At 34.3% G+C, this 19,006-nt stretch overlaps 1 protein-coding gene across 3 annotated transcripts in view; it reads right to left on the bottom strand.

Moving 5' to 3' along the window:
- LOC114324206 (ankyrin repeat and SAM domain-containing protein 1A-like) overlaps positions 1-19,006 on the bottom strand; it is a 351,154-nt gene that overhangs the window by 75,619 nt on the left and 256,529 nt on the right. For 2 of the 3 annotated variants that reach the window (XM_028271967.2, XM_028271969.2), the window contains one exon: positions 3,318-3,570. In XM_028271967.2, coding sequence (XP_028127768.2) covers positions 3,318-3,570 — 253 coding nt within the window. The remainder of the gene's footprint in view (positions 1-3,317; positions 3,571-19,006) is intronic. The other variant, XM_028271968.2, reaches the window with a different exon arrangement.

Here is a 19,006-nt window from a genome sequence, read left to right as displayed (position 1 = left end):
TTTTCTGATTTTGTTAAAATTTGCTCTAGCCTTTTCTATTCTGATTTTGATTTCCTGTAAGTAATCTCCTGTGGAGTTGATCATTGTTCCAAGGTATATTGGTTGACTCGTTCGATATTGGATCCGTTTATGAAGAGATTTCCGTTATTTCTTTGAGTTTTCGATATTCTCATAAACGTTTGTCTTCTTGACATTCATTTTAGCCCGTATTCTTGTCCAAACTCTGCTTTTCTGGTCACCAGCCATTGAAGATCCCCAATATTTTCAGCTAAGATGACAGTGTCATCCGCATATCTAATGTTGTTACTGGGAACTCCATTTACCTTTATTCCAACTGTTTCACCCTCAAGAGCTTTTTCAAGATCTCTTCCGAGTAGGTATTAAAAAGAATTGGCGACAACACGCATCCCTGTCTCACTCCACGTCTGATTTCAATTTCCTTTGACAGCTGGTCGTTAACACGTACTTTTGCTCTTTGCTTATAGTATAAATTCGATATAATCCTGAGGTCATTGTAGTCCAACTTCTTTGATTCCAGGACATGCATTAATTGTTCATGTCGCACTTTGTCGAATGCTTTATTATAGTCAATAAAACACGCGTCTTTGTCGTTCAAGATGGCGTCTTGGAATTAGTTGTTCTTAGATATCTCCAGAACGCTTCTATTTAAAAAAACGACAACTAGTACGCTTATTTAATTTCCAGAGACAAATCGATTATTCGGGTATTCTAGTACTAAAAGGTACTCTTGCTTTAAGTCGGCACCGTTTTCTAGAAAAATCGATTTGAAAATTTTTCGTTTTCTGAATTTGAAAAAAATTTTCAAAAAAAAAACTATTTAGAAAAACGAAAACTGGTACACTTATTTGTCTTCCAGAGACAGATCGATTTCCTCAATTGCGAAATTCTAGTACCGGTCATAAGCATTCGTTTTGGGTAGGTCAGCGGTTATTTTATCGCATAACTTTTTTGTCTTTAATTTTTAAGCATTTTTGACACTTGATGATTAAATTATGAGGTATTCTAGTACTAAAAGTTACTTTTGCTTTAAGTCGGTAAAATACACCATGTTTCTTTGAAAAAAATTTTCAATTTTTTTCCAATTCAAAAAACGAAAAATTTTCAAATCGAATTTTCTAGAAAACGGTGAATCCTACCGACTTAAAGTAAGAGTACCTTTTAGTACTAGAATACCTTACAATTTAATAATCCAGTCTCAGAAATGCTTAGAAGTTAAAGACAAAGAAGTTATACGATAAAATAACCGCTGCCCTACCCAAAACGGGCGCCTATTACCGGTACTAGAAATTCGTAATTGATAGAGTCGATTTATCTCTGGAAATTGAATAAGAACACCAGTTTTAGTTTTTCTAAATAGAAGCGTTCTGGAGATATTTAAGAAAAACTAATTCCAAGGCGCCATCTTCAAAGAGGTCTAGGTCCCTTAGGAATAATTTTCGGACTAGGTGAATTGGGTTAAATTGTCTTAAAATTATCTGAAGAATCTTCGGTCTTCGTTTGTCGGGAGAGTTTCTGGACACCCTGTATATACACCCTCTAAAGATCTCTAATATGTGTGTAATGTTTCTTTTCTAAGATTGATTTTTTTCTGTGAGTAAAATTTAATATCCAAGAAGTGTATGCGTGACAGTTGACCTATGGCGGGTGCGGGAGATATTCTCAGTGGTTCATGTCTCCCTCTATAGTATTTGTAGGTGCATAATATACCACAACAAGTTACGGTAGTCCAAGATGACCCAGTGCAAATATGACACAGAAAGATGAAAATATATAATTATTTCTGCAATAGTGAATTAATTGTAACCATATAGTAATAAAACTAAGAAAATGAAAAAAAAACCGTTCTTTAAATTACGTCATGATTTCAAAAGTAACTTTTTTATGACATGGACTAGATGTCAATCAACCAGAAGAGTACCTCTAAAATAATAAAATTTTGAGTAATGGAATATAATGCAAGAAATACGCAAGTTTCTAAACAACACAACTAGTCCAGGAACTGAAGCTTTTCACCTCGCAATTTTTACAGAATGGATCGATTTGCTTCAAAATTTGAGAGTAAGTAGTAGATAATCCAAACATCAAAATATATATGATGAATAAAGGCGCTATAAGCATGGGGGTGGTTACCACCCCATCTCGGGGGTGGAAATTTTTTATTATATTTTGACCGCAAAAGTTGATAAAAACGTTCATTCTAAGCAAAAAATGTTTTATACATTTTTTTGATAAAATTAATAGTTTTCGATTTATTCGCTATCGAATGTGTTTGTTTTATTTATCGAAAAAATCAACGTTTTTCGATATACTCATTTACGATGACCTCAATTTTTGCCGTAGAAAAAAATTTTCAAACCAGGTTCTTGGGAATTAAATAAGCTACAATTTGATATTTAAACATTTTTTCGTATCTCTGATGCTAATCTTTATATTCTGAAGAAAATGCTATTTTTTCCAAACTACAAAAATTCGTTATTCCCTGTTAACTCCATTCTTTTTTAAAACTAATCATTCTAAGCCGGTCAAACTTCTAGAACCTATTAAAAATGCATAAATAAGAAGACCAAATAAGGTCAATGACTAATTTAAATTAGGGTGGTGATTAGGGGGTTACTTCCGATCACTTTTTTGCTGAAAAAAATAGGGACTGACATTCTTTTCATTATAAGTCACTTAATTTTTGTGAATAGTTAATGAGTGAACATAAAGTTATCCTCTAAAAATGCATAGTTTTCCCGTCTTTTGACTTTGAAACTACAATATTTAACATTTGACGAAGAAGAGCTAACATATAGTAAAGTCTAGCTCGATTACGATTGGTCTTAAAAAAAATAAATAAAACAGTTTTGTTTATTTTTTCAAAAGGTACATTTTTGTTAAGTAAAGTTGTTTTGATAAAACGATAACTTTTGGAGTTATTAGCAGAAAACTTATTAAAAAAATTGATTTTTTCGATATAAAACTAACACTTTCGATAGCGAATAAAACGAAAACTATCAATTTTATCAACAAAATGTATAGAACGTTTTTTGCTTAGATAGAAAGTGTTTACCAACTTTTTCGGTCAAAATATAATAAAAAATTTCCACCCCCATGGTAAAAACGCCTTTCGGCATCATATAGATTTTGATCCTTGGACTATCTACTAGTTATTCTCAAATTTTCAAGCAAATCGATCCATTCTGTAAAAATTGCGAGGTTTTATCCTATTTTAAGCTTCATTACTTGGACTAAAGTCGTTTAGATACAAACTATACATAAAATATTAATACATAATACATATACATACAACTTACCCGCAAAAGGAATTTCCGAATTGTACTCCTCCAGAATATTATCCACACTTCGGTCCGACAACGATACGCTACTGGAAAAACTCCCGCTCGAACCGTCGTATATCAAAAGATATTCATCTTCGGTCTCCGTTTCCATATCCTTCGATCTCCTCTTGTACTCCTGGTGGATCCACGAAGGAATTTTTTTATAAATGGTAAATGTCAGAGTCGGAAGACTAGCATGCCTTTTTACATTCGCGGTTCGCTTGCGCCACTGAATAGAAAATAATAAACATGCTTCATAGTGCAAATAAAAACTAAAATAGAGCCTCTTATTATCAATAATCAGTTTGCATGCTTGCAAGCCCTATTTTGTAGTAGCGAACGACAAAAACTGTTAGCCTAAATGTATGTAACCCTAAAGGTACGTACAGACATGTAACAAAACTTCGTATCGTAACACCGTCGCATTTTAAGTCTAGACCGCATTGCGTAACACCGTAAGATACTAACATCGTGGCGTCCCATCGGTTGTCGGTATTTTACCGTCACATCAAAGAAACGTTGCGCGATGATGTTCAATCACTTGTTTGCCAGTTTGAACCGGTCTGCGTACATACTTGCGATTTACCTTCTCAGTTTCATTTATTCAGTTGAAATAGTTGCTACTATGTAGGGGTCTCCAACTTCTTGAAAATTTCAAGATCTTGTCTTGATCTTGTCTTGATTTCAAGACAAGATCAAGACAAGAAGTAATTTTAGATTTCAAGACAAGACAAGAAGTTTTATGTCAGTACCAAGATTTCTTGTCAAAAAAACAAGAAATCTTGATATATCTTGACTAATAATGAAAACTCTAAAACGTATTTATTAGTGAAAACGATATCATTATTTTAACATAACATAATATATTTTAATTTATTCAACACTTTATTTTATTTTATCTCTCGCAGATTAAAAATATTTCCAATTTGTCTAAAAGTAAGTTTACCCCAATTGCCACCAATGGGAGTGTGCAATATTTTTCCCCTTCGAGTATTGAAGAAAGTGTTTTAAAGCTTCTCAGATACTGACAAAATTTACAACTCAGAACCCATTTTTCATCTAATATTTTGCAATTATTTAGATTTTCGATGTTGCAAAATCCCCTTCGAGTATTGAAGAAAGTGTTTTAAAGCTTCTCAGATACTGACAAAATTTACAACTCAGAACCCATTTTTTATCTAATATTTTGCAATTATTTAGATTTTCGATGTTGCAAAATGTAGTCAAAGCATTTTTAACCCTTAAACCCCATGCTAGCATCTCGAAAGTTGAATGCCATTTCGTAGGCACATCTAATTTTGGCATAGTCATCTTACAATAATTTATGGTCTCGAAAGCACTGTTAAGTTTAAGTTGCATTTGCCCTGAGTGTTTGATCTTTTTTGAAGAGGTATTTAATTTTACTTACAGAAGAATTGAAATCTAGATCAGTATCATTTCTATCATTTTATACTTCCATCTCATCCTCCAAATAATCAAAATCCTTTTCGACGTCTAACTGTTTCGATTTGGTTCAATAATTTTTATGAAATCCTGGACTGCTAAGTTTAGAATAGGTATGTGCGAACCGTACAAAATGCTTATTTACAGCATGCAAGTACACATCAATTTTTCGTTAGTCAGGAAACAAATGCAGTTCGGGAACTCCCCCCAGTGACAGTCGAGGCCGTATCAGCACGTAACGCAATAAAAAGGTCGCCGGGGAAACACCGGATTGGGTAATCAAGAAATTTCAAGATCTTGAAATTTCTTGAATCAAGACAAGATATAAGATGTTAAGAAAAGGTCAAGACAAGATTTTTTTAAATTTCTTGAATTTTTCTCAAGACAAGACAAGAAGTTGTTGTCAAGACAAGAATTCTTGTCTTGTCGACCCCTACTATTATGGAGTGGACGGAAGAATATACCAATGATTTTATAAATAGTTACCAAAATAAAGAAAATTTGTGGGAAAGAAAACATCCGAAATATTATAATAAACTAAAAATGATGCTTGAGAAGAACTTGCTACAGAATTTCGAACAGCAGTAAATGCGTGTAAAAAAAGTATAGCTTTTTATCAGCATTTTAACACAAAATTAAAAAGTCACAGTACGGGTTGCTGCAGGAACCTCCATTTCGTTAACCGTACTACACACTACACAACTAAAAAGTGAACGGCCGTAGCTCAGAGACAAAGTACTGGCTTCTTAAGCCAGAATGAGTTCGATTCTCGGTACCAACAGCGACATTTTCATGTCTAAAAATGATACAAGCTGTTCACCGTGCTTCGGAGGGTACGTTAAGCCGTCGGCCCCCCTAGGCTAGTTGCGCATCGACACTAGCTACTTCAAACAGGGTTAAAGGTGCAGTGGCGCCGAAGCAATCCGAAAGGATCTCCCAGGCAAAAATGCGATACGATATTATTATTATTACAACTAAAACATACAAACAATCCAGATGGAACGCCAGATTCTACTTGTAGGTTACGCGACGATGTATTGATACGCTATATTATTTTCTGACGAATACGAATCTTCCTTACGATACGAAGTTTTGTTGCATGTCTGTAACCACCCTAAAAGCTTAAAATGTAACCCACAAAAGCTTATAATCGGGGACAAAATTTTCTTGACTATGTTGTAAACGTACATTGTATTGTGAGTTTATAGGACATGTTCTCAAATTGTTCCTGACTGTTTGTCAGCAACTATGGAACGCATAATTAAAAATGTGGCGCGGAACTATCTGCGCCACTTGTAGCCGTCTTGTGCCCACTGGGATCTGTCGATTCGTCCGAAGCGCTATCGAAGTTGTGTATTTCGTAATGGCGTGAGGAAAATCCTATTTAAAAGCAGACCCTCTTCTTTATGATTGAAGTATATCGGATGTTTTTGCATTTCTATAAACTCAATGAACATCTGTAGATAATAGTGCAACATTATACTAAGCATTAGTTTTTTAATAAAATTTGGTCCTCGTCTTGTGTGATAGTATGATCTATATGAATTTTTCATCTTGACCGAGCTGACAGTTTATCTTCAGTTGAGTCAAATGAGAATTTGCCCTCGTTTTTTTTTTCTTTCGATGTACACTGAACTACAACCAGAAGTGATACTCTAAGTTATTGATTCTTTTGAATGTTTGACAGATCTTGACAGTGCAAACTTTTTTGTTTCGTCTTCGTTGGTAGACGAAGGTAGAATAGAGTTTGTTGTTTTATTGAAATTTTGGCGGTTCGATTTGTAACATTTGTATATACGGTAAGAAAGATTTATCTTTTTGTTCTATTCAGCAAGATTTACAGATAAAGTGATCCGCTGGAATTTCTAAGGGAACATCTAAAAATGCAAGTCTCTTATTCCCTATTTCCATGACGAACTGAATCTTACCTACTTTTAGAAAATTAATCAAATTCAATAAATGTGTAAGGCAAGGTAAAATCAACTGAAAAAGAAGAATTATCTGAAGAAAGATTTCTTGAATGAGAAACATTAGTGAGTGGTATAATTGTAGCTCAGGAAACCTTTTTCGAGAGACTGCTAATAAGATAGGAATAGGAAGAAATCCTGCGATAATGGAATGAATCATAAGAAGAAGAATGAACTAGTAAGTACACCTTCCTCACTTCAGATTAGAAAATGTGATGTCTTCTGGTAATTTATGAGTGGTAAAACTGAAAACTGACTAATATACCATCTGGTACTAGTGTGATTTCTTCCTTTTATTTATAAAGTGTATACATTCCTTAGCTTAAGTTTCAGACTGGCCAGTGGATGATTCTACAAAATCAATTCCCGACCAAGAACTAAAAAACCCAAACACTAAGGTTATGGTATTACTCGGCCTAGACTAGGAATCACTTGAAAGAATTCGAAGAGAAAGAGATCGATGAACGTTGGGGCTAGAATAGACTAGACTACGCTGATAATTTTTTTAGCGTGGTTTATAGGTCGAGTTTACTTCTAAGATAATATCTGGTAATTTTGCAATGCACCAGGTGGGCGTGACTATTGTGAAGTAATATGATTGTAAGATTTTCAAAGTCATTTTTAGTTTTGATAAAGTATATAAACTAGTAAGAACTGGATCACCTATTGACATTCTTTAGTTATTACTGTCAAAAGATCTCGTTAGATTGAAATCATCATGTTCTTTAGGCCATGATGTACTGACGCCTTTTAGTACCAACACCATATCATTAAGTTTTGTTTTTCTTTATAAATTGTTAATATATTTTTTTTTAATTTTCTTCATATTATACATAACTCTGTTTAGCAGCTTATGCTGTATTGTGTGTTGTGTTTGCTAACGGTTATTAATGTTATGTTAACGTTTCCTGACGGGTCCTCGCTACATAGAACACTGATGTTCTTAAAGACCTTTGTGGTCTATATAACCATCAAAATATGTAGATATACCATTGACACGGCATGTAGTGCATCTACCACGCCGACCCGACAGGATGCTGCATTTACGATCGACATTTTCATACCGAAACATGTCGCCATCTGAGATCTTTAATAATTTTAATATTCTAGTCCATCCTTGTGAAGAACGAACAAAAAAATTTTTAAATTCTCCACACTGTAATAAACGTATCTTTTTTAGGGTCTCTCTATCTTTGTCTTGTTGAATTTCCTTATTTTACACATAACTACGTCTCTCTACGGATATTGTAGATTAAATTGTATTATCTTTAGTTTATCATTATGTAGAAGATTGCAGCTCTAAAAATTTTTGTTACATCTACCTAAGCCTAAGCCATCTGCGCCGTATACCTTTCGAATCTTTAATTTTACATTCGACTGACTTAATATTTTTATGTTACTGTATTACATACTTTTTGAGAATATTGTCCAAACTTTCTCAATACTTTGTATAGCTATGCAATATGCTGATGTTTCGATATCTAATAAAGATTTAGAGATATAATTCCACCAACGTTGTATGTGCTGAACAGTCTCACAGAATGCAGTTTAGAATGGTCAAATTAAAACTAGTGGCGATTTACTTAGATCCGACCCCCTGAGTGTAGACTTTGTCTAGGTAATATTACTATTTATAATGGGAAATAAGCCACAATATTAAACAATGATTTTTATTAACGTTTCGACGCCCAAATCGGGTGCCGTTGTCAAAATACAAAATACTACTAACATAAACAAAAATGTTGTTGCTTAGTAAAAAAATTCTTCTAATAATTTATTTAATTTGACTCATTTATATCGGCAATTCAGATACATATGATACATTTTAAAGTAGAAGACTTTAAAATGATATTGCCAATATTTTGTATTTTGACAACGGCACCCGATTTGGGCGTCGAAACAGGGCCCCCGCTACCATATGTGCAAAGTGTGCAATGCACACGGGCGCCATCCTTTAGGGGCGCCAAAACTCGGTCAAAAATTGAAAAATAATTTGCAAAAAAATAAAAATTAATTTTAAAACAAAAGTTGAGAAATTAAATAGGATTAGGTATAAATACACACGAAACATATTTAAATTAAGTGACAGCGATCTGTTAAAAGGTTGTTTTGTTCTTGAAGAATGACTGACAGGTCAGGATAATAGTGATAGGTATAGACTCCAATGATTTGTTTAATGCAATTAAAAAGTTATTTTCATTACCTGATGATACTGACTCCTTAAGTATTTTACAATATATTATTATATTTGAAAACAATTTAATCTTCAACCTTCCAAACGTAAGCATTTCACTAAGAATTCTTTTGACATTACCTGTATCTTTAGCTGCTGACGAGAGATATTTTTCAAAGTTAAAAATCATTTGGACAATGCTTGAAGAATGATTGCCTGGGCTAGCAACATTAGCAATTGAAACAAGAAATTTTTGATGATATAAATGTTAAGATGTAATTGACGAATTTGCAACAGCAATGTCTCAGAAAATATCGCTACTACAATAGCTATTTTTTTTTCTATTGTACCTATAGCCCAGTAAATGGACGTGAAATACGGCGATACCGTGTAATTTTCAGGGTGACCAACAAATTGCACGAAAATTTGGATGTAGGTTCTACCCTTATCCTCCACTTCAAAGTTGGACTTTGTCGTTGGTTGCTTTTGCTTGGGAGGTGAATAAAACCCCTTCTCGGTGGTGAAAAAATATAGGTTTAAGAGTTATTTGGGAGTAAAAATGTTTATTTCTCAACAAAAAAAAACATGTTTTTAGACTGTTTTTCGTAGATAACTCAAAAACTAAGTATTTTATCGAAAAATATTGTTATCAGAAATGTAGCTTATAAAAAAAAACGAAAAAAATGTTGTATTCATGAAGTCTATAGACTTAGTGAAAGCAAAATCGGAGCTGATGAGAAAAACGTTCTTATTCCTCAAATTCCAAATCGAATATTTTAACGTGAAATAACCAAAGAAAATGAAGCACTTTCGGAGAAAACTCATTATGACTTCTAAACTTCAGTTTTTTGCTTTATTTCAAGCACCTATCGACCTACCTTCTAAAAAATAAATAAATAAACATGAACTAAAATGCCTAAGGGGCGCCAAATACCTTTTTTGCACACAGGCGCCATCAACCCTTACGGGGGCCCTGCAATAAAAAATCATTGTTTAATAATATTGTGGCTTATTTCCCATTATAAATAGTTAAAATTGTAAAAATGCCACAAGAAAATAGCTTCAGAACAACAGTAATATTACTGTCACTTTTCCTTCCTTGAAAGTCTGGTATCAAAATTGTAAAATTACTGCCTTGACGAGACGACGTTTCATATTTGTAGCGTGTTCGTTCAATTTCCGTTCGTTCAATTAATTTTTTTAAACCAACAAATTGCTTTTTGCTATTGTATCATGCAACTATTTTACTTATGGCTGTTTTTTTTAAGTTAAACTGTTAGTTAAGTTTAATTGTACTTCGCATATCTTAAACCTCTGATTTTTTCATCCCTATATTAATACTTCTTCCCATCCATCGAATGTTTTCGTTAATAAAGTGTCGATGTTACCGAAGTAGACAAATAAGCCTAATAAAATAAAAAAAAAATCAAAATGTAATTCCGTACAGTTAGAAATAACTTTTATATCAAAGTTTAGGTGAATACAAAAAAAATTTTCAAAAAAGTATCCAAATCATATGGGGGATCATTGTTTAAATAATTAAAAAGGGGTCATTTTTGCACAATATTAACTTTTTTAAGTCAAATAAAATTTAAAAATAAAATTTGCAAAAAAATAATTTTTGCGTTTTAAATAAGCAATATAAATTATTTTATTTAATAGGAGAAGTTGCGCCATGTTACCAATATTAGGCAAAAAAAAACATTGGTTAAAAAGTATTTAATAATTTATGAGATATTTAATTTTTTTTATTAAATGTTACTATATTTTTAATTGCAAAAACGCATAAATTTGTGTAAAACCTCATTACTTTTATTTTTATGTATGTTTTCGATAAATGTATTGATAAATTCAAATTTGATTTTAACTCCCCTCTAAAATGGCATTTGAAAATTGTTCTAATTTGTTTACAATTTGTTTTTTTAATAACGTCGCGGGGATTAAACGTTTTGAAATGTTGTTCCGATAATCGGTTTCCTGGGAATTTAAAACGCAAAAAACATTTTTTTGCAAATTTGATTTTTAAAAGTGCAAAATTTGTCCTTCAGCTTCGCAGGAAAAAAACTTAAGACCCTCATTAAAATGTAAATTACCTGAGCGGCTACAAAAGTAAATATTGTGCAAAAATGGCCCCTTTTTAAACAATGATCCCCTTTATATGATTTGGATACTTTCTTAAAAATATCTTTTGTACTCACCTAAACTTTGATATAAAATTTGATCCAACCTGTACGAATTTACATTTTGATTTACATGTAGTGTAATCTTATTTTACTAGACTAAATTAATAAATTCATTATTTTGCACATAATTTATTTTATAAAAAATCCTGAAATACAGTTGAGTCCAGGGCTCTTGACCCGTACGTCATTAATAGGGCTTTTCATCGATTGTCATTTGTTTCGAGCTTCTGTCATGTGTCGTCTAATACTAATGTATCTACGTCATACGTTATTGGAATATACCAACGATACAAACCAAAGACGTATGACGTAGATATCTTAATGTTATACGACACCTGACAGAAGCTCGAAACAAATTATTGTTGTTGAAAAGCCCTATATCTGGCGCGATAAAACACATACTTTTTATCTAGCATCATTGTCTTCCACTCATGAAACAAAAGACAGACCAGCTACCGCCTGATATTAAGTAAAGACACCTGTTATTTTTCTGAACGCTCTAGACTCAGTATATCGAAAAGAGATAGGTACAAAAACCATAGACATATTAAAGGTAGACAAGGCATACTTAGCAAAAAAGCGTGACGCGGAAGCAGTCGATCGGTGGTCTATCTATCTCTGTTAACCAACAAGCGATCCCGCGCATGTGACAGAAAAAGATGGCTATACCACTCAATCCTTAATATTGGAATTGCACCTCGATGCACAGAGCGGCCCATACCTTGCCTAATCTACTAGTTATTATATCTATGCAAGAAACACAGTTGGGTGCGTTTTCAGATTTTAAGTACAATTTGTAACGATTCTGGTTTGTTTAATTCTCACTGTCAGTTTGTTAGAATTTTTGCTGTTTTTGAGTCCTGTTTTGGCATTTAGAAGTTTCGTTACTTTAGAAGTAATATTTTTCAGCTCAATTAAATGCTCAAAATGTCATCCACCGGTGTCTTGACAATAAGCATATCGACGAACATATTCTTCTTGCACATTACGAATAACTTGGAGTAATTCTATTGTCTTCTTCTCTTATTAGATCTTGCAACTCATGTAGATTTTTGTGGTTTATCTACATAAACTTATTCTCTTATTCGATCTTGCAACTCATGTAGATTTTTGTGGTTCTACATAAACACCTGATTTTAAACAACCCCATAGAAAAAAATCTAGATGTGTAAGATCTGGAGATGTTATAGCCCGTATATACAACGATTTAATGTAGCGACGTGACTGTGCAGTTCGTTGGTATCGAATTGCGTCCAAATGATTGTGTGGGTGTGAAAAACAGATGCGGTCAAACGAACCGCTTCTTAAAACATCGTTTACTTGAAGTATTATGGTAGGGGAGCCCAAGCGGGAGTTTTTGCAGTTACTCGAGCGCGTCAGATTATCACATGGGGAGAAACCTTGTACCCTGTAAATGTACCTCTACCATATATTGGCTCTTAATACAGGGGAGTTCGTTAAGGGGGGCCCGAAAAAAAAATCTATCCTTAAAAAAACGATTTGAGCCGGGCGTAAGGAAATGGGCGAGTCCCAAAGTTTCACAAGAAAAAAGCGAATATTTCGCGAAATGAATGACAGATCGAAAAACGAAAAAATATATGCTCAATATTTTTTTAAAATCTATCGAATGATACCAAACACGACTTCCCACGGAGAGGGGTGGGGGGTTTTATTATTTAAAATACGAATCCCACGATATTTCGCGAAATGAACATCAGATCAAAAAACTGTAAAATACACTTATTCAATATTTTTGAAAAATCTATCGAATGGCACCAAACACGACCCCCCACGGAGGTGGGGTGGGGGGTTACTTTAAAATCTTAAATGGGAACCCTCATTTTTTATTGCAGATTTGGATTCCTTACGTAAAAATAAGTAACTTTTATTCAAAATATCTTTTCGAATTATATATAGATGTCGTTATAATCGGAAAAAACGATTGTTGGAAATGGAAAATTAAATTAAAAAATGGCAAGCGCCCACTAAAATGGAAAACTTTACTTAACTTTTTTTGGTTTTAGGACCTACTCTTCACAACCCAATAGGTTACCAAAGCGCTCGAGTGACTGCACATTTACCATACTTTGCTCCCCTACCATTATGTATATCAAATTTCGCCGACCTTAAAGCTGTTCCACGATATAGATTTCTCGGCCTATACTTCACTTATAGGGCAGTCAATGAGGTTATTTGGCTCCGAATTTCATCCTACTACATCGATTTACTTGATATTTTCACAATAAGTAGAGAATAGCTCAAGAAACAAAGACTACCCTATGTCGATATGCGCTTTTATCTTCGGGGTGGTTCCCACCCCTTCTCGGGGCTGTAAAATTTTTTGGTTAATATAATCACGGAGTTGCTAGAAAACCTAATTCTAAGCAAAAACTGTTCAATATATTTTTTTGAAAACTCAATAATTTTTTAGTTATTCGTGGTTGAAAATCGGCCGTTTTCATTGAAAAATGACAGCTTTTCGGGCTGTTTTTTGCGAATACCTTAAAATATATGCATCTAACGAAAAAAACTACACAAAACATTTTTGTAGCTTATAAAAAAAACAAAGAGATTCGTTCCTTCATATATCTTCTAGTTATATTACAAAAAGAGATATGGTAGGTGAGAAGAGTTTGTGTTTTTGGTGCATGCTGAAATCGGTGTATTCAACTTGAAACAAAAGAGAAACGGTCGATTTTAGTTGTATAATGCTACCAATACCTGTAGTGATTGAAAATACCTTGAGAATGAGCCACATTAAATGTCAATTACATTCAAAGTAAGCGAGATATGCTTCAAAAATATTGATGACTAATGGAATTTAAAAAAAAAATGTGAAGTACATTTAACCCCTCATCCATCAGAATTTAAATACATCGTTTTACTTCTACAATACTTTTTATTATAGTGTTATTTCTATGTTCAAAAAGTTGGACGGGTTTAAAATGGATAGTTTTTCAAAAAAAAATAAGATCAAATTATAGAGCGCATTTTTAAATATTCTTCAGAATCTTCCTTTTTCTCCATGTGACTCGAAAATGATAAGAGATACGAAAAAAATTATCCACACAAAAATGTAGGATTTTGTTGAGTAAAAATTTTGTTTGATGTTTCATTATTGTATCTCTTATCATTTTCAAGTGACATGCAGAAAAAGAAGATTTTTAAGGAAATCTAAAAATGCGCTCTATAAATTGATCTTTTTTTTTTCAAAAACCATTCATTTTAAACCCGTCTAACTTTTTGAACCCATCCATAATACTATAATAAAAGGTATTGTAGAAGTAAAATGATGCATTAAAATTCTGGTGGATGAGAAGTTAAATATACTTCTCATTTTTTCTTAAAATACATTAATCATCAATTTTTTTTCAGCATATCTCGCTTAGTTTGAATGCAATATACCTTTAATATTGCTCATTTTAAAGATCTTTTTAAGCACTACAAAAGGTGTTGGTAACATTATACATCTAAAATCGACCGTTTGTCTGTTATTCCAAGTTGAATACAACGATTTGAGCATACACCAAAAACAAACTATTTTCACCTACCATATCTCTTTTTATATTATAACTAGAAGATTTATGAAGGAACTAGTCTCTTTGGTTTTTATAAGCTACAAAAATGATTTATATAGTTTTTTTAGTTAGATGCATAATTTTTAAGATATTTGCAAAAAACCGTTCGAAAAGGTGTTATGTTTCAATGAAAATGGCAATATTCAACCACGAATAACTAAAAAAATATTGAGTTTTCAAAAAAATATATAGAACAGTTTTTGCTTACAATTAAGTTCTCTAGCCACTTCCGTAATTATTTTAACCAAGAAATTTTCTACCCCCGAAAAGGGGTGGGAACCCCCCCAAGATAAAAGCACACATCGGCAAAGGGTAGACTTTGAATTAGGAGATAAGTAGAGGCTATTCCCAAAATTTTATTAAAATCCATGCAGTAGGATAGAATTCGGAGGTAATATCCTATTTTTTGCTCCCATTGACTGGCGTATTAGGTGCCGTTCAACAAACTGACTCCTAGCCAAGTCCCAAACTCTTCGATCGGTACCGAATGGGTTAAGAGTGGTAGCAAATTCCCAAAATGGTTTTTTTTATAACATACATTTTAATTTACAATCTGCTCCATCGAAGCTATAAGTAAATAGTTTGAATGTTAAATACATGAGGGAGAAGCTGCCCTGTGGCAACCCTCCCTATTATAATTTTTACATTAGATCATAATATATTTAGGCAAAGGGAAACCACTGCACTATTTTCCCAAGAGAATTTCTTCCCATAACGATGACAATTTCGGCAAGTGAAGATGGAATGTGTAGCGACCCGACTCACGCTCGGCGCCATCTCGGTTCCGGGTCGGATAGTGTGAAATTTGCTACCGGCTGCCAAGGTGTGAGGGATCAGGCACCTGGCAGAAATTGTGCGACTGAATCCAAATTTTCATTTAATTTAAGAAAATGTCAGCGAATTGGTACATGGAACGTCCAGGGACTGATCCAAAATCCTGGAAAGTTACACATAATTGAAAAAGAAATGGCAGACCACAATCTTTCGGTACTGGGACTCTCAGAAGCTCACTGGAGAGAAAAAGGGCATTTTAAAACAACTGCTGGCAACGTCGTCTATTTTTCAGGCCCAGATAACAAAAGTACAAATGGAGTCGCAATAATTGTACCCTCTAAACTTAACGACTGCGTAATTGGATATAATACTATTGATGACAGGATAATATCCCTTAAAATGAGAATATCCACCAATACCCTACACCTTGTCCAGGTATACGCTCCTACAACAGCTGCACAAGAAGAAGACATCAACAGGTTCTATGGTTGTTTAGAAGAAACTGTTCGCGCTATTCCGAATCGTGAACTCGTCATAATTTTAGGAGATTTTAACGCCAAAGTGGGGTCATCTAATGAAAATATTGAAGGAGTGCTGGGCAAAAATGGACTAGGACAGAGAAATGAGAATGGTGACCGTCTAGTGGAGTTCTGTGTAGAACAACATCTTACAATTACAAACACATTATATCAACATCATCCACGGAGATTATACACATGGCGCAGCCCAGATGGACGAACAAGGAATCAAATAGACTACATCCTAATAAGATCAAGATGGAAATCGTCGTCCATCAACTGTAAAACATATCCTGGCGCAGACTGTGGAAGCGATCATCAACTCTTGGTATTGAACGTTCGACTTCGTTTTAAAGTCCCCAAAAGAAGACCCCAGAGAAAAGTCATGTTTCTAAGTCCATCAAAAATCAATGACTTCCGACAAAACCTAGAAGATGCTCTTTCTTTAGACCAAGTAGATAATGACCCTGAGAGCACTTGGATCTATCTCAAAGATAAGGTAATCGAGGCTGCAAAAGACTGTGAGGCAGCGGTTTCCACTGGCCGTAAGCCATGGATATCCGATAATACGTGGACTGTGATTCAACGCAGAAAAGCACATAAAACTAGATACGGAACAAACGATGAATACAGAGCGTTATCGAGAGAAATCAGAAAACAGTGCCGCAAAGATAAAGCTGATTACATCTCTCAAATATGCAGAGAGATAGAGGAACATGGCTGTCGAAATGAACCGAGTGACTTATTCCAGAAGATCAAACTCCTTACCAGAGAGTTTAAACCTCAAACGTGGTCTGTAATAGATAAGGAAGGTAATTTAAAGACCGATACTGATGAAATATTGGAAACATGGCGAAACTACTGTGGCGAGCTATATAAAAATAACGAGGTATCAGCAGAAAATCAGTGGCCTTCTGACTACCCTAGAGAACCTACTGTCTTACTCGCTGAAGTCAAAGATGCAATTAAATCACTAAAGGGAAATAAATCCCCAGGCATTGATTCAATACCATGTGAAATACTACAGTCACTAGGTGACAAAGGATTACATATCATCCATTCTATCTGTGTCGCTGTTTGGAATTCAGGAAAATGGCCATCTGATTGGTGTACCTCAATTTATATCCCACTACACAAAAAAGGAACTACTACCAGATGTGAAAACTACCGCACACTGTCACTAATAACACATGCTAGTAAAATCTTGTTGCATATCATCAAAAACAGATTAAAAACCTATCTACATTACCAAATACCTCAGGAACAAGCGGGGTTTGTAAAGGGTAAAGGTACAAGGGAACAAATCCTGAACCTGAGACAACTCATTGAAAAGTCTAGAGAATTTCAAGTACCTATGATTATATGCTTCGTTGACTACCAAAAGGCATTTGATTGTGTAAGCTGGATAAATCTGTGGTCAATTTTAATAGAAATGGGCGCACCAATGCACCTGGTGACACTTATTAAAAATCTATACCAGTCTAATATAGCGACAGTACGACTAGATCAGAAGTTCTCAAACCAATTCAAGACCGAGAGAGGTGTTAGACAAGGATGCGTGTTGTCTCCTGACTTATTTAACATTTATGGTGAACATGTCATGAGGATGGTTTTAGAAGGATGGGCCGGTGGAGTAACAGTAGCTGGTAAGAAAATCTCCAATTTAAGATTTGCTGATGACACTACACTTATAGCAGCAAATGAGCAAGAAATGTTTGATCTTCTGCGAAGAGTTGAGTACGAAAGCAATAGAGTTGGTCTGAAAATCAATAAAGCTAAGACAAAAATAATGGTGGTCGACAGATTTGACACTATTCAACTGACTAACATATTACAGGAATACCAGATAGTAAACACCTTTGTCTATCTCGGGTCTAGTATAACTAACGATGGTAACTGTGAAGCAGAAGTTCGGAGACGTATTGGTATGGCAAAAAATGCGATGAGTCGCCTAACTAAAGTTTGGAAAGACAGATCTATCTCTCAAAATATCAAGATGAGACTGGTGAATGCCCTTGTATTCTCAATATTTCTATACGGAGCAGAGACTTGGACTCTTCGCGCATGCGAGCGCCAAAAAATTTATGCCTTTGAGATGTGGTGCTGGAGAAGAATGCTGCGCATACCTTGGACAGCTCATAGGACAAACGTTTCCATTCTAAACCAACTCAATATTAAAAAAAGGCTGTCCACAATATGTCTGCAACGAATTCTGCAATTCTTTGGTCACGTAGTTCGCAGAGGTGACGACAGTTTGGAGAGATTAATTGTTTCTGGAAACGTTCCGGGGAGAAGATCAAGAGGACGATCACCAACTAGATGGTCTGACCAAATAAAGCATTCAGCTGGAAACTCATTCTGCGCAGCTCTTAGAGCAGCTGAAGATAGAGACCAATGGAGAAACATTGTTAGGAATATTGGAAGAAATCACGATCCTCAGTAATGGGGAAACGACAGGAGAGAGAGAGATAATATATTTAATTTATTAAATCTGTTGGCCATAGTTTCTTCAGTCGTCTTGCGAACTCGGGAAGAGTGTTTAGCAATCTTGCTTCATCATTTGGATGACTTCTCAGTCCATCAAGGTAGCTCTTTGTGATCCTTTGAATTTCTTCCTCTACCAAAGATGTAGCTGAGTCCTCGTGTAGGGTTTTTTTACTTACATACCAGGGTGAGTTGAATATCATCCTCAATATTTTTGATTGAACTCTTTGTATTATCTTGATATTTGATGGCTTTGAGCAACCCCAGGTCCAAATTGAATTTATCATAGATTTATACAGCAGTTTATTTTCAATATCGAGTCTTGATTTTCGACCAATAAGCCAGCTCATTTGTCGTATTTTGATGTTGATCTGGATTTTCTTGGCTTGAATGTGTGGCTTCCATGTTAATCTTTTGTCAAAGTGAAAAATAAAATAAATTTTTGTTCACTCTGTAGAAATAATAATTGACCAACTATGCCATTACTGAATACTGTTAACGTCACCATGTTCACGTATTATTTAAACAAATCGGCATTTAAAGTT

Source organism: Diabrotica virgifera, chromosome 5 (assembly GCF_917563875.1).
Source record: "Diabrotica virgifera virgifera chromosome 5, PGI_DIABVI_V3a".
NCBI lineage: Eukaryota > Metazoa > Arthropoda > Insecta > Coleoptera > Chrysomelidae > Diabrotica > Diabrotica virgifera.
Note: the sequence above shows the minus strand (reverse complement) of the source record. Positions and strands in the feature narration are given on the sequence as shown.